At 47.1% G+C, this 25,976-nt stretch overlaps 1 protein-coding gene across 3 annotated transcripts in view; it reads right to left on the bottom strand.

Annotated features, from left to right (window-relative positions):
* The window catches only part of MYLK3 (myosin light chain kinase 3), a 44,926-nt gene that overhangs the window by 18,083 nt on the left and 867 nt on the right, over positions 1–25,976 (bottom strand). The window contains exons 1-7 of one of the 3 annotated variants that reach the window (XM_019819678.2): positions 21,958–22,065; positions 9,488–9,578; positions 7,840–8,224; positions 3,342–3,793; positions 1,198–1,303; positions 550–643; positions 19–128 (exon numbers count right to left, since the gene is read on the bottom strand). In XM_019819678.2, coding sequence (XP_019675237.2) covers positions 19–128; positions 550–643; positions 1,198–1,303; positions 3,342–3,793; positions 7,840–7,907 — 830 coding nt within the window. In that variant the 5' untranslated portion in view covers positions 7,908–8,224; positions 9,488–9,578; positions 21,958–22,065. Of the gene's footprint in view, positions 1–18; positions 129–549; positions 644–1,197; positions 1,304–3,341; positions 3,794–7,839; positions 8,225–9,487; positions 9,579–15,357; positions 16,032–21,957; positions 22,066–25,976 lie in introns of those variants that run through there. The other 2 variants (XM_011290185.3, XM_011290186.4) reach the window with 2 other exon arrangements.

The raw sequence follows: 25,976 nt of genomic DNA on the forward strand, positions 1-25,976 counted from the left end.
ACCTCCTGAGACACTCACTATTCCATGACGAGGGTGAAGCTGTTCTTGCTTTCAAAGGCATCATAGAGCTGGATCAGGTTCACGTGGCTGAGCTGGTTCATGATGTAGACCTCATTCTTCACATCCTCCTTGTGGAGTCGGATGGGAGAGGAGTTTCCAAGAAATGGGTCAGGAAGATGAGCCAGCTGTACCTCCCGAGACACATGCCCTTCCAAGGTGCATGCCCACCCTGTTTCCTCATTTCCTACTCTCACATCAGGTTTCCAACTCAGCACCCAAACCAGGTTCTTACAACAGACCCACCGTTCCACATATAGGAAACCTGAGGCCCAAGAAGGAAGCCTGGAAATCCAGAGGGACCCTGCTGTCCAAGGTATGAGGTGATGTGCTGGGCAGAGTGTGGGACTCACGGAAAAGAGGCAGGGAAGGTGGCAGGGTTCCTGATCAGCATGCAGGGGGCTGGGGAAGTGTAGGGCCAAGGGGCCAATAAGGAAGTATAGGAGCCCTGAACTGGCCCAAGGCACCAGTGGTCCAGGGCAGATGCCTCACCCGGTCCTTGGCACTCTTCACTTTGATGATCTTAGCTGCCAGTGAGAGGCCTGTGGACTTCTCTGTGCACCTGTGGACCTGGCCAAACCGGCCCCTGCAGAAACATGACACAGCAGACTGAGACCCCAACAGGCTCACTCCATACATGGTGGGCCATCCTGTACCCTGGACTTTCTGGTCCTGCCCTCTGTCCATAAACACCATGGGATTATCCTACACCCCAGAGGTACTATAGTCATCACCCCAACACCACATTGGTTATCCTGAAACTTAGAGAAGACCTTCTTCATCCTCTCATAAAGTATCTATCTATACCCTGGGGACTACCTCCCTCATTCCACACCACTCAGATTGCCCTACCACCACTAGTATATGGTTCCCATGCCCATACTGTGTGGGCCTCCTGCACCCTATACTTCATCTCACACCATGTGGGCTCTTCTGCACTCTAGAGGTATTCTCTTCACCTACTCTCTGTGGACTATCCATTTCCTAGTACACTGTGTGGTATATATACCACTCCTGGCTTTGGCTCCTGGTCAACCCCTTCCTGAGAAGCATCCAACAGCATGCCATACAAGGTCTCCAAGTGTCTCTGCCCCCAAGCCTCTTGCTCCCACTCTCTCATCAAGGTGGAAGCCCACCTACCCTCCCAAGACGTCATGCTGGCACACTGTGTAAACTGCTGAGGTCGCGGTCTCCTTGACACTCACCACGCGGTGTTCAAAAGGGGCTGGTGGGGCTGGACTGTCATCTGTTTGGGAGACAACACCTTGTAAGCCTCCTAAGTGGTTGGTTTAAGTGACAAGCCCTTCACTCTTCTCAAGGAACACCTCATTGGAGTCACCCACTCAGCAGAGGAGCAAGCTGAGTCTCAGAGATGTGAGGTACTAGCCCAAGGTCACACAGCAAGTCAGTGACAGATGGGATTCAAACCCAGGTCTCCCATCACCTACAACAGTGCTCTTTGAAAGATGGAGAAGTTATACCCAGTCTGTTCATTGAAGTTAAAAGGGGATCCACAGTGGATCAGTATAGTCAGTAGGAAACAGAAGGTGCACTTGAACGGGGTAATTGAGAGAATTTAATGACAGGACTATGTTTGAAGGTCCAGGCAGGGCTGTGGACATCAGTGACGCTAGTGTGACAGGGAGGCAGCTGGAGACAAACACCCACCCTTCCTCTTCTTGCACCCTCTGATCTCCTGATAGGGCAAGTAGCCTGTGATGTAGCCTGTAGCAGGTGTGCTCAGAGGGGTTTGGTGGTATCTGGGGAACAGAGGGGGAAACAGGACACCAGCACTTGGAAAGATAAAAATGTCTGAGTGTTTTTGAAAAATCTTGTCCTTCAGAGGTAATAGGAATCTAGAAGTGTTGCATGAAATAAAGCACAGGAATGAAGCAAAACAGCAAACACAATGACTGAAGCTGGTTTGTGCATTAAGGACTGTGGTGGGAAGTCAGCGGCCTGGGTTGAAATTTTGTCTGGATTTGTCATAGTTCACTCAGAGTGTTCCACCCACAGCTCTCATACCTCTGAAACCATACACCCGGTGCAGTGCAAACACAGCTTAGTTTGTCTTAGTAAAAATACTCTTTGCTCCCCAGAATAGAAGTTTGAATTTGCCTTGAGAGAATATTGCTTATTCTTTTTTTGCATCTGCAAAGCAAACCGTGGGCCCTGGGCCACAAAGGTAATATATATGGGCTATTGTTGCTACAGCTGCTATTTTTCTGGGACCCTAGAAAAGCTGGGATTCTGAGTGTGTGTCACAGGGATTCCAAATCTAGAATTTGGTCTGCAGTTTCTTTGCCGCACACTAAGTGTTCAGAGTGGCTGCAGAGCCATGAGGTTTGTACACATGGTTCCAGAGCCAGTCAGGGTTAGATCCTGGCTCTGTCAACACTGACTCTGGCCCTGAGCATGTTCCTTGACCTCTCTTGTATATCCATTTATCCCCACTCAACAGGCCTGTGGGAGTAAATGCCTGCACAAATGCACATGTCTTGGCACACAGAGAGCCCTGAGTTCACGTTGGCTTTATCACCATTCCAAGCCTCAGAAAAGATTCTGGAGACTCCATTTGCTTTCAGCTGTGTTTCAAGAATTAAAGGAAGCCCTTGTCCACATTTGGACCAAGTCGTACAGGTGAAGAGGAAGCAACTAGAGATGTCACTATGACAGGGCAACTGCGGAGTCCAGAAGTGGCAAGGGGCCCCAGATGACCTGCAGCCCTTCCTCAGGGACTTCCAGAAATTCCAGGGCAGGAAACCAGCAAAGGGTGGCCTTTCTGCTGGCCTTCATGAGATGAGGGTTTACACCAAGGAGGGTAGGACCCTAATGCTGGAACAGTTGAGGGCATTTCAGTCACATGAACACAAGGATGTTTCCCACCATTACTGGGATCCTCACTACACCCTTCCATACCCCAGGATGAGAACTTACTCATTGGGCATGGTGGCCAATAATGGGTCCATTAGTTAATAGAAGTTCTTTTTAACAGGAGCCTTCTCTGGCTCAATCCAGAATGACACCAATGGTGAAGAGCTCAGGTGGGCTGGTGGCTTGGAGAAATCCACCCTGTTGAGCCACAGGGCTCCCCTACTGCTACAGTCACTCCAAATCCAGCCTGCTGCATCTCCAGCCCTTGCTCTTTAGCTCCAGCAGTTACTGGCAGGCTGTTCTAAGTCTTGGGCTCCCCCAGACCCACATTCTCTTGCCCTGAAAGCAGAAAGGTCCCCTGGGTGTAGGTCCCCCAAACCCACTTACCAGGCACACAGCAATGGACTCACCCAGAACCACACTGCCAGCCTCGGCTCCCAGGGGGGTCTTCCTTCCTGCTTCAGCTTTGCCCATGCCTCTGGATGTGCAGTCCTTTCCAGGCTCAGGGTGTCCTGTCCCTGGGTCTTTGTCCTGCTGCCGGCCCAGGGATCCAGCATGGTCTCCCATGTTCCTCCTGGCCCCTCTTGGTCCCACGGTGGACTCAGCCCCAGGCCCCTGCTTCTCCTCTGCCTTTGCTCCCTCATTGCTGCTCTGCTTCTGCAGTGGGGAAATCTTTCCAGCTCCTTTTGGGATCTGTTTTTCTGACTTGGTCACAGGGGTCTGGGGGGTGGGCCCAGGTGGGTCCTGCTCACCTGGATAGGCAGCTGCTGGAGCCTCCTCAGGGGGTATGTGTCTGAGGCTGCCCCCTCGTGTCACAAGCAGCTCCCCAGGGGTGTCTGTTTCCTGCACATGGATGGAGATCCTGGAGCAGAGATAAAATAAGGCCTTAAAACCAAGGACTTTTGAGTCACCACAGACCTGGGGTCAAATGCCTGCTGCTGCCACTCAATGATTATGGCCTGTTGGTCTCAGTTTTCTCATCCATAAAAAGGGTCCTTCAGGTTGTTATAATAGTAAGGTAGACTGTGTTTGAAACAAGCAGACCCCAACCCCAGCCTCTCCGGATACCCTGATTACCTCTGCACAGACAGGACACCTGGGAGAGGCTGGATTCAGTGAGATGGTACCATTTGCTCTCAGAATTCCAGGGGATGAGTGTCTGAGGAAGACTGATGTAACCTGTGTTGGACAGTGAGCACCAGCTGCCTCTGAAGTCCTTGGAAACCTGCTTCTGCCCCAGGAGGACTGTGGCCTGGAGGCAGGAGACCTGGGCTCTTCCCACCCTCTCTAGGCCTCAGTTTCCCTTTCAGTTAAATGAAGAAAGGGTGAAGCAAGTCAAATATCACACTGGAAGCCCCAGGTCAGACATATTTTATTAAAATCAGGTAAATGCTCATAGAGACTGGACTTCTTTTTTTTTTATTTTTTTTTTTATTTTTTTTTTCAACGTTTATTTATTTTTGGGACAGAGAGAGACAGAGCATGAACAGGGGAGGGGCAGAGAGAGAGGGAGACACAGAATCGGAAACAGGCTCCAGACTCTGAGCCATCAGCCCAGAGCCCGACGCGGGGCTCGAACTCACGGACCGCGAGATCGTGACCTGGCTGAAGTCGGACGCTTAACCGACTGCGCCACCCAGGCGCCCCGAGACTGGACTTCTTATTTCTCTTGAACAAACGGTTCTGGCTGAGCTGGGCAGGTCCGCAGAGCTGAGATGCAGCTCCACTTCCTCACAGACCCTGCTGCACCCCGGCAATGCCACAGAGCCCACTTCATCCATTCTCATTGCCCAGACCTTGTGACATTTGGATTTGGGGGCCCAGATGGAGGTCAGGAAGGCCCTCTGAACCCTGACAATATTCAGAAGGAAGGACCCTGACCCTGGGAGCTATGACCCCCAGGGGTTCGGACCCTCCCTCTCAGAGTTGCCCCTGCTCTGATTGTTCTTCACAACTCACTGCCAGAGTGTATGTGTGTTGGGGTGGGGGTGAGGCGGTGAGGGTCTGGCATGGACTAAGTCTCAGGAGGGAGCCAGGCAGCCTCCTTTCTGGTCTTAGCTCTGGACCATGTTGCTGGACAACTTTGGACAAGGCCAGTGCCAGTTCCTTCTTCTGTCAAACAGAGACATTGATACCTTGCAGAAGTGCTGAGTTTCCACAAAGTGGGGAAAGGTCCCAAAGTGAGACCCAAATGGTCCAGCTGATGTGGACAACAGGAAGGTGGTTCCTCAAAAATTTAGAAAAAAACCCTACCAAATGACCCAGCAATCCCACTTCTTAAGTTCCAAACCCATGCTCATAGCAGCATTATTCACAACAGCCAAAGGTGGAGGCCACCCAGGTGTCCATCAATGGGTGAATGGATAAACAAAATGTGTAATATCCATACAGTGGAAAATTATTGAGCCTTAAAGAGGAAGGAAATCCTGTTGCATTCTACTACCTGGATAAACCTCAAGGACATTATGCTAAGTGAAATAAGCCAGGCACAAAAATTCTGCTTCCACTTATATAATTCCACTTATATGAGGTACCCACAGTAGTCAAGTTCAGAGACAGAAAGTACAATGGTGGTTGCCAGGATCTAGGGTAGGGGTAGTAAGAATTGTTTGACGGTTGTAGAGTTTCAGATTTTCAAGATGAAAATGTTCTGGAGATGTGTGTCACAACAACCCAAATATACTTAATACCACTGAACTGCACATTTAAAAATGGTTAACTTAGTAAATGTTATGTTACATGTTTTTTTACCATAATGAAAAAACAAAGTGAGGCTTTTCCATAGCAGTCGAAAGCCCAGCCCCTCCCTGAGCTGCAGCAGGTCCTCTGAAAGCAGTGCCTATTCCTAAATGCACTGATTCTGTGCAAGCCTGTCCACAGCCAGACTTAGGCAAAAAGTCCCTGCACCGTGGCCCTCGGGAGTGAATACGGGTTGGTGATGACAAGGTAGGGTGGGAAGGTGGCATCCAAGCCTGGCTCAGGCCTCATCTCAACTGAAGGACACAGGAAACTGCAGGAAGCCAGTTGCTGGAACAGTATCCAGGTGGTCAGGTGGCCAGCTGATAAGGCCACGAGTCACTGTTGTCCCACTTGGTCTTCATACCCAGCAGGGCATGGGATGCCCCAAATGCACTGACATGCATTCCCATGTCACTGAGTATCCAACGTTTTTCCTCCTCCTGCAAAGCACACCCAGGGCAGAGGGCAGGCATGACTAATCAATTACAGCACCATGTCCCTCCAACTGCAGCTAGGGCCTCAGGATCCTCTAGACAGGCAGCCACTGCCAATCAACCTACCTTCCCCCTAATGCAGAATCTTTTTGAGGACCCTAACAAGTTCATGGCAAGTTCATCCCTATCCCTAGATTCCATATTTATAGCCCTGGCCAGGATCCAGGGATGCCTGCCAGGATTCCCTCCTTTTGGCCGGTTAAGGCTCTCATTTCCTTCCAGAACAAAGGCAGACAAACCATCTGGGCTTCCCTGCCAGTCACCACAGTACACAGACAGCAGCGTCCCTCCCTATGCCAGGCCCAGGGAAGGGATGGGGCTCTGTTACAGGTCAAGATGACCCAGGACAGGTGCAGGAGGGCACCAGGCCCCCTTGAGAAAAGACAGGTAAGCACAAGTACCCTTAAGCGGGCCAACCTGGGGGGCAAGATGTACTGTTCCCCAGGGCTGGGGAACACAGGGCTGGGGAGAGCTTGGCAGTCATCAGGTTCTGGGTCTTCCTGCACTGTGTCTGCTGAGGGCTGGGGCTGGTCCTGAGGACACAACACCACCTTCAGGGCCCCAAGCATAATTCTGAAAGCTACCTAGATTGATTCAGCCTATACCAACCTCTTTCTGAAAGCCCATCCTTTCCTCCCTACCTTAGTATTTGGGTCTTAATTAAATGCTGACCTGAGGAAAGAGGCTGGTGCAGTAGTTAGGAGATTTCTGGAGTCCATAAACCTAGATTCAGATTTCAACTTTGTGAATCCCTAGCCATGTGGCCCTGGCTACTCTCAGCCTATTTCCTTATCAATAAAATGGGAAGGCAACCATGCTCATCTCCTGGGAATGTTGTGAGACTACAGAGATATGATGGCTGTGAAAAGCTTGGTCAATTCCAGCACCTAGGAGAGTTCAGTGAGCCCCAGCCTGTAGCTATTATAATTGCTCTAAGAGCCGGTGGTTCTCAGCCCTGCTCCACATTGGAATCACCCAAGGAGCTTGTAAGAAAGAGAAAGAGAGAAAGGGAGAAAGAGAGGGAGGGAGGGAGGAAGGAAGGAAGTGGGGGGAGGGAGGTGGGGGAGGGAAGGAGGGGAGAAGGAGGGAAGGAGGGAGGGAGGGAGGGAGGGAGGGAAGGAAGGAAGGAAGGAAGGAAGGAAGGAAGGAAGGAAGGAAGACCAAGAAAGCAAGAAAATATCTGAGCCTTACTCCAGACTGAATAAATCAGACTCTCTGAGCACTGGTATTTTAAGAATTCCTTTCAGGGGGCACCTGAGTGGCTCAGTCGGTTAAGCATCCGACTTTGGCTCAGGTCATGATCTCACGGTTTGTTGAGTTTAAGCACTGCGTCAGGCTCTGGGCTGACAGCTCGGAGCGTGGGGCCCACTTCGGATTCTGTGTCTCCCTCTGTCTGCCCCTGCACTGCTTGCACTCTATCTCTCGCATTGTCTCAAAAATAAATAAACATTAAAAAAAAATTCTTTCAGGTAATTGTAATGGGCACCAGGTGAGAAACAGTGCTCTAAATTCCCAAAAGCATTGCCTGCACCTTCTCCTGTCTTCCCCTCATGAAGCTAGCCAGCACTGTGCAGACAGTGACACTCAGCCTCAGCAGCTAGTCTCTTGGCCATGTTCCAGCTGAGGGGCTGCTGTTAACTCCCTCCCTTGCCCACCATGGAGGAACACCCCTTACCTCGGAGGTGTTTCTACACCACTGTAAGCTGCCTTGGCCTGGACTGGCAGCCCTGGAGTCAGCCTCATGCCTGCCTCTGTGGGCCGAGAGTCAGGTCTGCTGAATGATGATCCTCGTGCTGTACTGGGTAAAGTCTCCTGGCTGGTTGGGGCCTCCTTGACCCTCTTGGGTGCTGCAGACAATTCCAGGTCAGTCCCAGGGTTCTCAATGAATGCTCTAGGAACTTTGGCTTCCACCTCTGTGGGCAGCGGCAGGTGGCCAGGGGGCACTTCTGCCTGCCCTAGTGAAGCCTCTTCCTGGGTGAGAAGATCAGATCCTATCCCTGAAGCATTGATGGGAGTCAGCGTCTCCACTGTCCCCTCTGGCAAGTTTTCCTTCTGGCTCTCTACAGGAAAATAGGCAGCATAAAAATGCATTCCTATATGGAGAACTCTGTGCTAAAGATATTGTAACGAATGTGCAAAGGCCGTTCTGTGCAGCATCTTTATAATAGGCAGACTAGAAATAACCCAAGTGACCACCAGTAGGAGGCTGGTTGACTAAACCATGGCCCATCACACAGGAGTACTGCACAGCCATGAAAATAGAAAGATGCAAATATCTCCTTATGTGGCTATGAAGCCATCTCAGGATATACAGTGAAAAAAAAGTCAGGTGGAGAAAAGTATGTGCTTCTCTTTATCTAGGAAAGGAGGATATGTGAGTGTGTGTTCACAACCACTTAGAAGATGGTAAAAATGTTCATGCTTAAACTCTCATGCCTAAAAAGGCAGAAAGAAGGATAAGACAAAAACTTTTTTAAATGCTTTCATATGCAAGGGAGGGAACACAATGCAGAGAACAAGGACAGAAGCTAGACTTCTCTTAATATACCTTGTTCTGTCTATTTGACTTTAGAACTATGTCAATATTACACAAAATTGTAAAAGAAAATGAAACTTTAATAAAAGTAATCCATAAAGATTTAAAGCAAAGTGAAATAGACCTGAGGTTGGTGGCATAGCTTACACAAGAAGAAGCTATTCCAAGTGACTTTAAAACAGTAACACAGGGCACCTGGGTGGCTCAGTCAGATAAATGTCTGACTCTTGAGTCTTGATTTTGGCTCAGGGCAGAATCACATAGTCATAAGATCGAGCCCCATTTTGGGTTCTGCAATGACAGTGCAGAAATATAAATAAACATTAAAAAATGTTTTTATTTTATTTATTTTTTTTTAATTTTTTTTCAACGTTTATTTATTTTTGGGACAGAGAGAGACAGAGCATGAATGGGGGAGGGGCAGAGAGAAAGAGGGAGACACAGAATCAGAAACAGGCTCCAGGCTCTGAGCCATCAGCCCAGAGCCCGATGCGGGGCTCGAACTCACGGACCACGAGATCGTGACCTGGCTGAAGTCAGACGCTTAACCAACTGTGTCACCCAGGCGCCCCAAAAAATGTTTTTAAATAAATAAATAAATAAATAAATAAATAAATAAATAAATAAAATAGGAATACATAGTGGGATATACATACAGGACAAAAGAAAAAAGAAAAAAAGCAGCAGCTTCAACAGTTTTTCAGTGATCACATTGTCGCCATTGGTATTTTTATTTTGAAACTATTATGTGTGTGATGTGAAATAAAGCAAATAGGGTCCCACTCACCCTCCGGAGACCCCCTGATCTCGGCCTGCACGGCTCTGGTGCTCAGCACATGCTTTGGTTTTGCTCCTTTCTCTTCCACTTGATCTTTGTTCTAAAAGAAACACCATAAAAACCACCACGATCATCATCACCATCATTGTTCAGGCCACAGAAGGTGGAACACCTACCATATGCTAAAGGTAGAAGTACTTAGGTTATTTCACGTGGTCTCACAGTAATACTAGAGTGTAGATATCACTATTGTCATCATAGGGACAAAGACACTTACCCAAGGTCATCAAGTTCTTTGTAATATGTCTCATATTGTCAGTAAGGAGCAGACCTGACAGGGGCTCTAAACAGACTGGACCCCAAAGCACATAGACCAGTAATGGAAAATAAATTTAATCATAAAGTGTTAATAATTCAGATCAGTCAGTTATGGCTATTGCTTGGATTCTAAAATCAAATTAACCCATGCTTGTTTAAGGGGTGGGGATGGGTAGAGGGGAAAGAAGGGTAGGGAGAATGCCACAATCAATGAATAGTGTCTGCCAGGAAACTGGGTTGATGCATCCTATGGTCACCCCTTTACAGTACGGTAGTGTGGCAGGAAGCACAGCCTCTCAGACTCTTGAGCCAGACCTGCTGGGTTTAAACCCCATCTTCACCACTCAGCAGAGATCCTTAACTGCTCTGTATCTCACTTTCCTCATCTGTGAAATGGGGAGAATAATATTATCTGACTCATAGAGTTAGTGAGACGATTGGGGAGTTAATTTGTGAAAGGTCCTGACAAGTGTGTCCAGCACATGGTAAGTGCTCAGTAGCTCTGGTGATTTTATCCTGCCTGAGACAGGGAGCTATCTGTCTTCGATGAGCCAGTTGATTGATCCATGGATGGATTGTGTAAGGACACTCAAAGTCTGACCTAGAGAAGCCCTCAGCAGCTCTCCCTTAAACTCTAAGTGGTCTGCATGAGGCCAGTGATCTTACTCCTGAAATAGTAGGAGTACTCAGTGTTTTTAAGTGCAAATATTTCTAGATGACCTGACCCGTTGCTGGGTGCCCCTGGTGTTTGTAGAGGTTTTGAGCCTTTGACTGGTGCAGCCCCTAAAACTCCTCCTGGCTCTTATCACAGCAGCAGTTCTGGTCACAGCACAGCCCTGAGCCTGGGCTGAGACCCTGGGCCCCACTCACTGCTGAAGGCCCTTTCCCTTGACTTGGCCACAGACACCCCAACTGGGAGCCAAAAAGAGCTTGAGACACATTTTGTTTGGCATGCACAGCATTTTAATTTTTTAAATTTGTTATCAACACTTTAAATCTAGGAGACTTTTATATTAAAATTCTAAGTTCCATTTTGGGGCTTAGAATTGCTCTGTGTTTTGATTATGATGGTGTTGATTTGGATGTACACACTTGTTGAACTATGTTGAACTATGTACATAGTTTGTGTGTATGTGCCATTTATTGTATGTAAATTATATATTAATAAAACTGATTATAAACAAGTCTAGGTTCCCAAATTCTCCTAAAAAAAAAAAAAAACTGAAGATCTGGCAACTTTAGGGCCACATGGCAAAAATCAGCTGGAGCAGTTCCCTCTAACTGGGGCACCACAGTCCTCACCTCTCCAGAAAGTCTCCCTGGCACTAAGGATGAGGGTTGGTTCCACTGTTTTTCCTACACTGTACCTGCTTTGTTCAATCCTACTACGTGCTCATCCCTTTGGGATCCCAGCACACCAAGCTTTGTCTTCTTGAAGGTAACAACACATGGGAACACCCAGCCCCACCCCTGGCGTGTGCTAGGCACCTAATAAATAAATGTCAGCTGCTGTTATTATGATTAGCACCAGCACATCAATGTGACCAGGGCCCCCTACTCAGCAGAGACCTCTACGTTGGCCTCCTGCAGACTCTGTCCTTCCACCCCCGTAGCTGGGGGGAACAGGAAGCATTATCACGGGATGCCTCCTGTTTCACCCCGGCGGAGAGGCACACAAACAAACTCTCCTTTGGCAGACCTTGATGGGCTCAGAGTGTCCTCTGCCTCTTTCCACTCTTGGTGTAGGCAGTACACACGCACCTAAACATGCAAACACACACACACACACACACAGCTGAGTCGTGTCTTCAGGACTCAACCTTTTGGTTCCAGTTCATCCAGAGGAAGGAGAAGAGACCCTAAACACCATTCTAAAGGACTGGTGTCTTCTGAACAGTTTGCCTATGATTTGGGCCCACCCCTGGCTGAGCCTGGCCCTGTCCTTCATGAAAGAGCACCTGACTTCTAGAAATACTCTAATTCATTTTTACAACCAAACTGAAGTACCACTGGGCACTTCAGAAAACCCAAGGAGGAACTTTGTGACGTCCTGGCACAATTTTCTTTTTTCTTTCTTTCTTTTTTTGGACATTTAAAAATGTTTTAATTCCAATATAGTTAACATACAGTTAACTACAGTGTTACATTAGTCTCAGGTGTACAATACAGTGATTCAACACTTCCATACAATCCCCAGTGCTCATGGCAAAGTGCGCTCCTTAATCCCCATCACCTATTTCTCCTGTCCCCCCTGCCACCTTCCCCTCTGGTAACCGTCAGTTTGTTCTCTGTAATTAAGAGTCCACTTCTTGGTTTCTCTCTCTCTCTCTCTCTCTCTCTCTCTCTCTCTCTCTCTCTTTCTTCCTTTGCTCATTTGTTTCTTAAATTCCATAGTCCCGGCACAATTTTCAAATTTAGGAGCCAATGCTAGGATTTAATTCAATCCCATAAATCATTACTATGCCCCTACCCTCTTAAGGAAACATGAACAGGATCCCCAGAAAGTCTCTTTTCAACACCAACAATATGTTAAATAGCTAGGGGTCTGTCTCAGTTCATTACCCATTCTCTGACACCTCCTATGAGACCCGCTCTGGCCACAGTACACAGAGGGAAGTAGAGGCCTCTTGTCATGGATCAAATAGGAACTGACAGTCTGATTGGGGTGCTAGACCCAAACCTATAGATGGTTACTGATAGCTGTATTAAACACAAAGACCAGAAAAGAGATCAATCACATGCCAGTTGACCAGAACAGACAAGAAGAAATGTTGCAAGAACTCAGAAAAGAAAATGTTCTATGATTTCCCCTATTCAGAAATGCCTGCAACACATATAATATAGAGCTAATTTCACTAATATATGAAGAGCTCTTACAAATCAATAAGTACAAAAAAATGAAACAGAAAAGTGGGAAAAGAACATGAGCAGTTCACAGAAAAATATAGCAAATACAAATTAAAACTACAATGATATATGCTATTCTATCTATTTCTGGCTACATTTGAAATTTTCCATAATTAAAAGTTTTAATTTTTTTTATGAATTAAAGAAAAAGAATTAGCTTTGAGAGGCATATAACCAGTTGTCTTATTTAAATATTGATTCAAATAAACAAACTGTAAGGGGAAAAAAAGCATAAGACAATTAGGAAAATTTGAACACTGACTTTGGTAATATTAAATTACTATGTACGTTTTGGTCATGATAATGGTATCATGATTACGAGTATTTTGTTTTTTTTTAATATTTATTTATTTCGAGACAGAGCACACATGAGCAGGGGAGAGAGAGAGAGGGAGAAAGAGAATCCCAAACAGGCTCTGCACTGACAAATTGACACAGGGCTCAATCCCACAATTGTGAGATCATGACCTGAACTGAAACCAAGAGTCAGACGCTCAAATGATTGAGCCACCCAAGCCCCCCTTGTGATTACATTTTTTAAAAGAGCCCTTATCTTCTAGATATAACTGCTAGTTTTTTTGGATGAAATGATCCAATGTCTCAGATTTGCTTCAAAATAATCTAGAGAGAGGGAAGTAGGTGAGGATATATGCAACAACATCGGCCTCCCCTTGTGGGTTCACAGGGTGCATGATACTAATCTCTACTATAAGTGCTCTACTATAAGTTTGCATTTCGCAAAATTTTTCAGAATGTTAAAAAACACACACACAATAAGATCTCAGTTTTCAATCCCCACACAGGCAAAGAATAAACAAATTGGATGGTATGCTTTGTCAGCCAAAGGGGAGGTCACAACCATTCCCATATGCTATTGACAGGAGACCAAATTGGAAAAACTCCTTTGAAGGCCAGTTTTGCTTTATATACACAAATGGCATTGCTACATCTAGGAGTGTATTGTAGACATAAGCTCACACTTCTATGGATATTTGCTGCATCGTTATGTATAACAGCTAAAAATAAGAAATAATATAAAAAAACAATGACGCAGGGCTAGATAACAAATTAAGACACACCCCCCCCCAACTGGAGAACTTTGCAACTTGCAGAAAGAGGAAGATTTCTATGTATAAATATGAAACAGAGCATGTGGGTGGCTCAGTCGGTTAAGCATCTGACTTGATTTTGGTTCAGGTCATGATCTCACGGTTTGTGGGTCCAAGCCCCATGTCAGATTCTGTGCTGACAGTGCAGAACCTCTTGGGATTCTCTCTCCCTCTCTCTCTGCCCCTTCCCTGCTCTCTCTCTATCTCAAAATAAGTAAATAAATTTTGAAAAAAATTTTAAATATGAAACGATGCCTAAAATATATTAAGTTAAAAAAAAATCAAGGCCAGAATAATGTGAATGATTTGAGTTAAAATAGAACAAAGAGGTGTGTTATAAACAGACTCCGTCTGCGAGGTTTTGCAGGAAATTGGCACCTATCACTGCTCGAGGAGGAGTCTTGGGGACTGGGGATGGGGGAATGGAGTAGAAGGGACACGATGATGTTTTTTACCACATGAATGTTTTCATCATGTGCATTTATTAGAGTCATTTTCTTCTTTAAAGCTGAGGTTGGTTATCAGTGAAAAAGGGGGAGGTCACCTCTCCCCTGCAGGCCAGACTCACAGGACAGCTGCAGGAAGCAAGGAGCTACTGGAGAGGGGCATCCTCTGGAAGAAGGTGAGGGGCAGGGAGAGGAAGGGGCCAGCAGGGTGAGCTCTGGCCTGGCTGCAGATGAGGAAGGAAGGCAAACCCTGCAGCCTTTCCCCTGAAAGCCTCACTGCTGACAGAGTCCAGCACAGCCTCCTGCGGACCTCAGCTTATCTCTTGCCAGAGGCTGGTGAATAACAGCAGGGATCTGAGATGGTGGCTCCAGGCCGTCTGAGTGTTGCTAAGTGGCTGACTCTTAGCTGTTCCCAAACAGAATGTTGCTTCTATACACCTCACACATACACAAACACCCCCACCCCAGCCAAACTTCCATTAGCCAGCAGGTTTGATTATGCAATCTTTGGGAACAGTCCTCCCAGAAATGCCATACTCCACCCCCAGGCTCCGGCTTCTTCATAGCCTGTGTCCCCTAGGGGTCATTGTCAACACTCATCTTCAAACAAGCAGCTGCACACTCTGCCCACTCTGGGACACAGCACAAGATTGGGGACAGGAAGGTGAGGGTTCTAAAAGGGGGTTCTAATAGGTAAGCTGGCTCCCACCTGTTTCCTACTCCAGGTGTGAAGGACAAAAGGAAACAAAAAGAAGTTACTAGAATGTCCAATAAGCTTCACTGTCCTCCTCTCCCTAATGGCCCATTTCTCCCCACTAGGTGTTCTGACACTGGCCAAGGCCCCACAGACCTCACTGAGGCACTGCCTCTTCCTTTCCCTGGGAAGAGCAGCCAGTCAGTGACCTGTGTGAAAATCCACCTATGAACTCTCAGGTTCACCCTCTTCTTTCTCCATCCACAGGTCATGCAGGTGGCACAGGAAGAGAACAACAGCTCCTGCTGCTCCTAAGACTAGCTGCCTGGCCAGTGTCCCCACCAGAGTCACTGGGGTCTCCCTTTCAGCCAGAAGGGTTACTGGGATAGGGAAGCAAGAACCAACCTCTGAAGAGCCATCAGCCAGGCTTCCTTTCCTCCAAGGGACACTCCCTTGCATGATGAAATCCATCACCTTCGAGTTCTGGAACACAGCCCCCACCAAAGCTATGGCCTTGTCCACGGCCACGACCATCCTGAATAGGGCTTCAAGCCTGGCACCATGCTGGGCAGCATCCTGACGCACATTCCTCACCAGCTCCAGGACCTCTGGCCACCCAGCCTGTGCGTCAGCTGGAGGAGTATGGTCAGCCCCACCTGGGCCCAGGATGTGAGAGGCCTCCAGGCGGTGTAGGCCCTGCTCCAGGTGGCCCATGCCTTGGTACACACACTGCAATTTCTCCGTGACATCTTCCTGGAAATGCAAGAGTTTGTCAACCTTCTCGTTTAGCACATTAAGCTTTTTGTCCATGGTTGTTAAGCAGGCCTTGCCTGACACCAGCAGCCCCCAGGTCTCCACACCCTCCTTGGAGGCTTCAGACATCCTGAAGCAAGCTTGACAAGGATGAGGAATCAGAAAATCCACAGACTCCTAGTTTTCACTTGGGCAGTGATATCTGGAAGTTTCATTGTTCTTGGTAGCTAACAGCCTCGCCCCACAGCGCCTGGGTTGTTTAGGGAGCTCAGAGGACCAGACTCTCTCTGAGCCTTGCTTATCTCCCACTCTGCTGTGGCTGAGTGATAGGCTGGGTTTGGCAAGGCCCTTCTCCTTGGGGCCCCTTTGACATCATGGCAGCATTTAACATTCCTCTCTGAGAGGGTGCTGATAGGCAAATATTTTAAGAATCTATCCAAGGCAGGCAGGAGTTTGGATAGTTGACTAAAGGTTAGAAGAAAGGGGGTCCTTTAGGTAATGAACCAGAAAGCTGGACTTTACAAGGGGTCCAGGGATCTCAGGGTAGACCTTTAGAGGCCCAAAGCACTGAGGAGCAGATGGTATCATACTTGCCACAAACACATTGAATTCATGATGGAAAGCAAAACCAAAAATAAATGTGAGGTCATTCTGATTTTTGCCATGATAAAAATTTTGATGCTTCCACAAATTAAAACCAATTTTTGGTGCTCCTATTTTGAAGGTGCCCCAAATATGTGTTTAAGCTGCCTTTGGGGTGAATTGGCAGATCCTTCCCCACAATGGGCCCTCAGTCACTAGCCACTTGTACCTAAAAATAGAAGTAAGGGAAAATGGCCTAGGCTACTTGCCAAGTGCCATTCTTCAGGTCAAGTTCCTCACAGAGCCCTTTGGAAAACACCCACCAGTGGTGCCCCCCCCACCCCTGCTCCTCCAGCATTGACCATGTAGGCATCAGGCACCCAATCTCTATACACTAGAACAAACATAGTAGCAGCCTAGAGAGCAAGTGGGCCTGTGTTTCCTGTAGTTTCCAAACATTTTAGCCTCAAAACCCTTGGTTTGAATACAGAAGCATCAATAAATAAAGCAAAGGAGATGCTCAGGCTGACACTGAGGTGGGGTGTTAGGAGCCACCAGAGAGTCCCTAAGCTGCCAGGGAACGATTGACTGACACCATTTTATTCCAGGCCCTCCTAGGGAGAAAGCAAAGGGTGAGAGAATTTGTCCAAGGTTGCCTCAACACGGGGTATCCTGAGGCTAGCTAAGCTGTAGCCAATGCTGGCCCCAGGGAGGGCCTTTGTAGTGTCCTGCTACACTTCCTCCTCTGGAATAAAAGCAATCATGAGGATAAACTTTGACCTGGAAACCTGACATCTAAAAGCACCTTTAGATCATTTTGCTATTTTAAGCTACGGGTGAGCTTGCTACACAAGTACAGCTTGACCACAAACCCCCTCACTACCTGACCCTCCATCGGGATAGCTGCCCTAAGCAGCCAGTATAGAAATTCAGACCCATTTCTGGAGAGCACAGGCCTGGGTGTCATTGGTAGAAATATCAGGAACATGCTCATAAAAATGCTAGTCTGTTATAGCACTGTGATTTAAAGCAAACATACAAACTCTTCTTGGGAAAAGAAGTTTGGGGAATGTTGTGCCCCAGCTCCTCTTGGGGATTCAAGATGTGCCTCAGCAGGATCTCATCTGCTACAGAAAGAAACCAGCACCTGACCAGGGAATCACCCCTTCCTCTACACTTACCACCTCATACTTCTCTGTGGAGCTAGGGGTCCCTGGATCACACTTAGGGAAGCGGCTACCCAGAGAAATCTCTGCATCTAACACCAGCCCAACACCTGTCCGACAGCAGGTATGGATAATCTTTGTGGGATGCAGTCCCCACCAGTCTAAAGAGACAAACCCAGCTTCTAGGAGGGGTTGACCGAGCCGAATTTACAAAAGCTGGAGGAGCATGCTTTTCAGGCATTCCTCATCCAAAGACAATCTTGTAAGTAAGTACTACGAAGCATTGTGATTTATAAGGCTAGAAGGTTTATTAACTCCAGGAGGGAGTTTCCACCAATGTGCACCACAGGCCACTGCTGCGGGGATTTTTGGAGCAGCCTACATCCTTGGCTTAATAAAACCTGGAAACATTGCTAAGCGAAATTAGTCAGAGAAAGACAAATATCATATGACTTCACTCATATGAGGAATTTAAGATACAAAACAGATGAACATAAGGGAAGGGAAGCAAAAATAACATAAAAACTGGGAGGAGGACAAAACATAAGAGACTCTTAAATATAAAGAACAAACAGAGGGTTGCTGGAAGGGTTGCAGGAGGGGGGATGGGCTAAAAGGGTAAGGGGCATTAAGGAATCTACTCTTGAAATCATTGCTGCACTATATGCTAACTAATTTGGATATAAATTTGAAAATTAAAAATTAAAAAAAAAAACCCTGGAAACCTATCTTGAAAGTCCATTTGAACCCAAAGGAAAACAAAATGTCCCAGACAGATGTCTATATCAAAAGCTAACTATTTAAATTACAAAAGGATTTACCCCTAGGTCTCCCTTAAGCAGCAAGTAATTGCAAGGCAGCTGGTTCACTAGAAATGTGGCTGCTGCATCCTCTACTGTTTCAGAACCAGTTCGTTGTTCCCTGGGGTCAGAACAGTCCTTGGACTTGCCTTAATCCTCAGGTGCACCAACATGCCTGGCAGGTTGTGGGTATTCAACACAAACGTATGGAAGAAATGAATTAAGGGGCTCCAGCTGTGCAGGAGGCTGGGCTGAGCATCAGGAGACTTATGGAAGGAGCAGCAGCTGGGGTTTTCCACAACAAACAAGTGCAGGGTAAGATGCCTTGACAATTCCCAGCAGTAAGCTCTGGGGCCTCATGGGAAAAAACTTGGAATATGCCGACAGGTGAATTCCTTGAGGGTTCTTTGATGAAAAAGAGCAGCCAGGAGGACTAGTTTGAATACCTGTCATTTCTCTGCCTTGAGGAGAAATGAGATCTGTGAGGGCTGACGCACAGCTTCTCTCCAACTCTCCCTGATGTACAGGGCACAGCAAGAGCCATGGGCAATTCTTTATGGGTAATGGCACCCGCCCAGAGGAGAAGGGGGCCATTCCATCCCTCAAGTCAAATCAACACAGACCAGAGAAGAGACAGCCATGCTGATTGGGTACAGAGTAGTAAATCCAGTGACACTTCATCTTTCCTGGGTAAGGACAGGACAGCTGATCCACTCCCAGAAAAACATAGACCGACCTCTGTTTGTCATAGGCTGGGGTCAACGTGCACTGAACCCAAGACTCTTCCCTGGCCTTTCTGGTGACAGCCAGCTTTCCCTGTACAACCCCTGTGGACCCTGAGACCCCAAGTAGAATAAGAAGGGAGGAGAAATGCAAGGCTAAGGAGTCCATTCCAAAGTAGTGGCTCTCCTCCTTCCCCACTTCTGCATAGAACAGGCATGGCCAGGAGAGCACCCACCCTCCATGGAGATCAGAGGTCTGTTTCTGGAGAAACTCAATAGTCCATAATACAATAGCTCTATGTACTGGCACTGGAGGTTCCTGGGAGCTTCTCATCTGGTCATCCTCAACAAAGCCAGCCAGTCCACAAGCCTCAACCACTCAGCCAGTTTTTTGTGCCTTACTCTGAAATATGCACAGATAAAAAAAATATATCACCAGGTATTCAAAGAAAGCCCCAAGGTGAAAAGGGGAGCACCCCAAAACAGAAATGTAATCATGGAGGAAACAGAGAAAACAAGCAACAGAAGAAAGTTTCAAAAAGGCTCTCATTAGTTGCCACAGAAAAGTATGAAACGCAATTCCATCCATTAAAAAAGAAGACGGTGTTATGGGAAAAGAACAGGCATAGAATAGAAGAGCAGTCTTGGAAATTAAAAATACAAATGTTAAAATTTTATTTTTTTTAAGTTGATTTATTTATTTTGAGAGGCTGGGGAGGGATAGAAAGAGACAGAGAATTCCAAGGAGGCTCCACACTGTCAGGGTGGAGCCCAACTGGGGGCTCGAACCCACAAATCATCAGATCATGACCTGAGCCAAAATCAAGAGTCAGATGCTTAACTAAATGAGCCATCCAGGCACCCCATGAATGTTAGCATTTTAAAATCCAGTATGGAGGGGCGCCTGGGTGGCGCAGTCGGTTAAGCGTCCGACTTCAGCCAGGTCACGATCTCGCGGTCCGTGAGTTCGAGCCCCGCGTCAGGCTCTGGGCTGATGGCTCAGAGCCTGGAGCCTGTTTCTGATTCTGTGTCTCCCTCTCTCTCTGCCCCTCCCCTGTTCATGCTCTGTCTCTCTCTGTCCCAAAAATAAATAAAAAACGTTGAAAAAATAATTTAAAAAAAAATCCAGTATGGAGATGAAAAAAATGAAGTTAAGATAATATCCCAGAAAGGAGAATTAAAAGATGAAGAGCCCTATGTAGAGAGAGAAAAGATAAGAGTAGATAATGGATCCAGCCCCATATCTAGTTAACTGGAATTTCAGGAGAAATGAAAGAGGGTAGGAATTTATCAAAGAAATACTACAGTCATCATGCAATTTTTGAACACAGAGATAAAGAGATTATAAAAGCTCCCCAAAATGTGAAAGAAAAAAATCATGTGCCAAAGAACCAGAATCAGGATGACATCAGACTTCTCGTTCTAAAACAACTGGACACTGGAACAGACTGAATGTAGTATATTCTAGATTAGAAATTTGAAGACACTGCACATTGTCAAAGGCCAGAAGGAAGCATTTTTAAGACTTGCAGAGATGTGGGGCACCTAGGTGGCTCAGTCAGTTAAGCCTCTGACTGTTGATTTTAGTCATGATCTCACCTTTGTGAGACTGAGCCTCCTCTTTGGCTCCTCACTGAGTGCAGAGCCTGCTTGGGATTCATTCTCTCTTCCTCTGCCCCTCCCCTTCCCATGCACGCGCGCGCGCGCGCGCGCGCGCTCTCTCTCTCTCAAGATAAATAAATAAACATTAAAAGGAAAAAAAAAAAGACTTTCAGAGATGTAAACAATTTAAGCACCTTTTGAAAGAAGGACATTAAAGTACATGATTGATTTTTTTAGTGAATACTATTTGCATAATATTGTTCACACTATTATGCTGTAATGAGGTCAACACTTTGCAAAGTTAAAACAGTGATGTTGTAAGGATGGGGGAGGGGAAGTGGGAAAGTGACAAAGCTGAATCATTTCTCTCAATAGGAAATGCACAGACAATGCACAAAATTGACAAGGAGGAAAGTGGAGGCAAATACCAGGAGAAACCACTGAAAGACTCCCCTGTGTTTGCTGCTGGGAAGCAGGAAGGGAAGTAGGTTTTGCAGAGCTCAGGGTACAACATGTACAACGTGTCCTATACTTTGCAGATGTGTATGGTCATAACAAGCGTTGCAGCACACCGCAGTGAGGGCACTAGCGAGGGTCTTGTAACGAAATCAAATATGACAGCTTTCTCAGAGATGGAGGCCACGTAGCTTGAGGAAGGGTATGCTTTTCTACTTCACAGAAAAGTGCCCCCTGGCCAGCTGCATAGCTGAAACTTAACCTCTCTGAATGCAGCTTTCCTCACCTGTAAAGGGGTGCAGGACAGTGCAGAAAGCACAGGGCTGTTTGAGTATTCATGTAAGTGAAACATTTTGCACCATACCTGGCACACGGTAAGTCCATGAAAACTTTGGAGATTACAACTCACACCCCCCACCCATTCCTGCTCCAGATGGTCAGCCAACAGGACAGCAGTGTGTCCAGCCACCTCATTGTGGGGTGGTAGGAGGGAAAGGAGTCATCTCCCCAGTCCTAAATCAGCTCCCACAGGTACCAGCCCACCCAGGCCATCTCCCTTGTATGCACAATTAGCTGATGTGCACTCAAAAAGTGCAAACCTGTCCTCCATTAAGCAGAGCTTATTCAGGAAAGGAAATCAGATATGAAACAGAACCCCAGAAAGTCTCACAGGTTCAACTCGGACAATTTAGGGGTTAGCAGCCACCAGGCCTTGTCTGCCCGCTACACCCTTAGTTGAGGAGGCCCAAGCTGACCATCCCTGGGCCGTATCCATCAACCAGAGCTTCCTGCTGACCGTGCTTCTTGGTCCAAGAGGACCTACGTCTGGGGGATAATTGTCACCAAGGCTTCCTTAGTCGCATGACCCTAACAATTGTCCCTCAGACTCCTACTTCAAAGCAGACCGGCCTGGAACGCCCTTACCGCAAATATCTGGATGTAATCTGACGCCCGCTGCTGGCCTCTGGCGCTGGAGCCGTGAAGTGCCTGAGTGGGGCACAGAGTCCCCTTCCTGCGGCTGCACCCGTTGTGCCAACTCAGTGTTTACTCTGCCTGGAGATGCCCAACCGCCCCGGGAGTGCTGGGAATGAGGTGGGCTGGCCAGCCAGGATGATTTCTCTAGAACTCAGGCAGCAGTGATAAGCCTGGCATTTCCGCTTATCTCTGACCCTGCCCCAGGCCCCAGAGGCATCCAGAGGCTTCGTTCTGTTATCTGGTTTGCTGGGTGGTATCTGCTTCCTGGGGGGCCTACTTCCTGCATCACTTAATGAAGTGTCCAGCTGTGAAACAAACACCGTGTGGTCTGAGGAGGGAGGAAAGAAGGGAGGGAGCCTAGGGCAGAACTGACCTGATTTCAAAACCCAGGATCCTGGTGCAAGGGGCCCAGGAGAGGAGCTGGGAATCACTCCCTGATTCAGGCAGCTCTCCAGGACAGAAGAAAGGTCCAATTAGCCAGAGTAGGGGACCCTTCTTTTCTTCGCAGGGGCTGCTTACACCCTGGCTGGGAGTCTGGTTAGTTATCTCCAGGCTGAGAGGGTCTAGCTGTTCCCTCTTTGAGTAAAACTATTCAGGAAGCAACAAAGACATACAGAGCCCCAGAGACTGGAGCTGCAGTGAGGGAGAAGGCATGACCTACTCCTGCTGCATGAGGTCAGTGTTCTCATTTTGTAGATGGAGAATCTGAAGCCATGAGAGGGGAAGGGACTTTCTGAAGGTCATATAGTAAGTTAATGGCAAAAACAGGACCAGATAGCAAAACTGTTGCCCTCAGAGTAGCCATGGAACTCTGGCCCCACGATGTGGGTGTAAGAGGGATATATACATTCATGTGCGTGCACGTGTGTGTGTGTGTGTGTGTGTGTGTGTGTGTGTGTAGACAAGATTAGGCTCTGCCCCACAGGCTTGGCTCTGACAGTTGTCTGGGTAGATGAGGAGGGGGCAAAGGGTCTGGGACCCCCAGATACAATATTGGTTGCTTATTTTTTCATAGAAAAATGTCTACAATGGTCTCAGAAAGATAGTAAAGCTACCCAGAAAGATAGTAAAACAACAGCCACAGTCCTGCCAAGATGAATCTAGGAACTAGGCTTGGGAATAAAACCAAAGTCAAGCTGGACTCTCTGAAGAAGCAGAGAGGGAAATGACAGCTACATGGAAACCTGGCCTGAGCTTGGGAAGTCCCCTGCCAGCTCTCAGGTGGCTAGTGGATTTGCCCCCAGGATGTCACTCTCTTCCATGGTCAGCATTCCAACCCCTGTGGGAAGCTTTTGTATTTAGTCAATTCCTTTCCCCCATGCCTAGTGAAAATTGTTCCCGGACTAATCAGATGGAACCAGTCTGAAAATACTAGAGAAGAACAAAAAAGCACTCACAGAAGCCAAATCCAGACCAACAGCCATTCATTCCTTCATTCCTTCATTCATTCAACACTTACCAAGCAACACCTGTTAGGGAGTAATGAAAGCACTAATATTTTCTGAGCACATCTATGTGTCCAGCACTGTGCTACAACTTTGCATAAATTACCTTTTGCACCTCAATAATTATAAGAGGAAGGGACTATTATCCCCACTTCACAGACAAGTAAACTGAGGCTTGGAGTAATAAAGCCACTTTCCAAAGTCAGAGTAAGACCCTATAATATAAATGCCGGCAGCCAGACTCCGAGTCAGCTTACAACTGAAAGGAATCTAACTAAAACATCTTCTATCTAGAACCCGACTTTGTCTCTGGGGAGCTGCATTTGCCAACTGCCAGTTCAAAAACACAATTATATGTGCAAGTTAGAATCAGGCCAACCCGTTTCATACCAACACATTGCATTGCTGGCCCTTCTACCAGCTCACACAGGGAAGATATCTCCCCTTGCAAAATACTTTGACATGTGCTCACATTTACATTTTTTTGAGGTGGATGGATTACATCCCCCATTTTCCCCAGTCAGAGACTGGGGCTCACAGTGAGAGTTTATGCAATGCTGGGACTTGGACCTGGCTCTATAGCTCTAGGGCCTGTGTTTGCAGCAGTGGACAGAGTTTCTAAACCTCTCTCCCTCCCCCACCCTCATCACTTTGGGACCCTGACTCAACTGGCCTGACTGAAAAGAGTCAGAGAAGGGGGTGTAGGCTTTTGATATGAGCTCACTTTTCTGAGCCTTATCAAAGGTAGACCTGTGGTAAGCAATCAGTGGCAATATCTTATTTAAACCCCTTGATTGTGCTAACCCTTGTGAGCTCAGAACTCTCTATGTGCCGTGGGAAACTCAGAAAGTCTGGGCAGGAGCAAAGTTAACTCCTTGGAACAACAGAGAAAATGAGGTAGTCACTAACTCCTAGACTCAAAGGCTGTGGGTGCAAGGGAGCAAAACTGTAAGATATATCAGAGTTTCCAGCCCTACCATATCTGATAAAAAGAATTCCTTCTTCATCTGCTTAGATTCTCTCTTCTCAGTCTATCCCTACCCTCTGAAGAGAGCCTGGTTTCAGGATTTTTTGTGTCAAATCCAAAGAAAGGATGGTAAGATGGGGCCTGAGGACTGGAAGAGGGCTGAGGACTGGCTGAGCGAGGGAGCAAAGTGCCAAGAGTACGGAAGGAAAGAAGAGGAGAGACAGATAGTGAGTAGGGACTGGAGTTGCAGAGCAGCAGACCTGGGGCAGTCCCACAATGTGAGAGAATGGGAGTGAAAAGAAAGGAGCATCTGGGGAATCTTGTGCTGCAGGACAGAAATGCTCAGCAGGGATCACAAGTAGGAACGGCATATTAGCTGGGCTCCCATGGCCCAAGTCTCTGCAGAAACTCAGTCATATGGTGTTAACTAATTCAGGTGTAAGAGGGATGCAAAGAACTTAGAAAAAAAATTGGCAAAGAGGGAAGATTTCGTGGAGGAAATGGGACTTGAGTTGAGCCTTGGAAGATGGGTGAGATCTGGGGAGGCCAAAGAAAGGGCAGTTTTTGTAAGGACACAGTGTGAACAGATCTCCAGCTGGAGCCTGGCAGGTGGGAGAGACAGTGCACAGGCTGGTCTCAGGCCAAGAGGTGTGGATGGAAAGTCAGATGATTCAGCAGGCAGGATCTGAAAGAGAGTGGACCCAGAAAATCGGGCAGCAACATTTAGACCCAAAGCAGCAAGATATAGGGACAACAATCCTATGGAATGTTTTTAGGTAGGAAATAACATGATAAAATTAGTGTTTAAGAATGTATGGAATAATTACCTAGGGGTGGGGGGCACTGACTCAGAGGAGACACAGAGCCACTTCGGAGATGCTGGAGATGTTTTATATCCTGAGTGGTGGTCACATCGGTGTACGCATGTGTGCATACAGGTCTGCTGTGTTCAATAGGCTCTAAGATTTGTACATTGTACTGCAGGTAAGGTATGCCTTAATCAAGTACCGCTAGCACGAAGGAGGGGCAGAGGGGACTAAAGCACCTGATAACAGGGTGCAAATGGATCAGGAGGCAGGATCATCATCTACACAGAAGCTAAAATCAGCAAGTGTTTACCAGTTCTGGGGTGTAGCTGTTGCCAAAACACAGGAGTGCTAAGGAAGTGGAGTGGAGTGACATCTGAGAGAACAAGTCTTTGAAAACCAGTGCTGACTGAAGTTCTAAGGTCCCCATCCACCCCCCCAACCCCCAGCACCACCACACATTCCCCCCCCCCCCGCAGCCTCCAGCATACAATAGAAGCAGGACCCCTCCCCTTGGCAGAGACTCTGAGGATCTATGATGTTCTCCTCAGACTCAATAGGTGAAAACCTCACCCCAAAAGCAGGTTGGACAACAGCAGATCATACATTAGGTCACATATTTGTCTGAAATATGCATATATACCAATATGGTTAATTGTAGATGATCTTTATTTTCCATATTGCTTTGATATAATTATTCTAAATCTTTTAATGTGTATTATTTGTGTTATTAAACAAGTTTGTTTTTCT

Source organism: Felis catus, chromosome E2 (assembly GCF_018350175.1).
Source record: "Felis catus isolate Fca126 chromosome E2, F.catus_Fca126_mat1.0, whole genome shotgun sequence".
Classification (NCBI taxonomy): Eukaryota; Metazoa; Chordata; class Mammalia; order Carnivora; family Felidae; genus Felis; species Felis catus.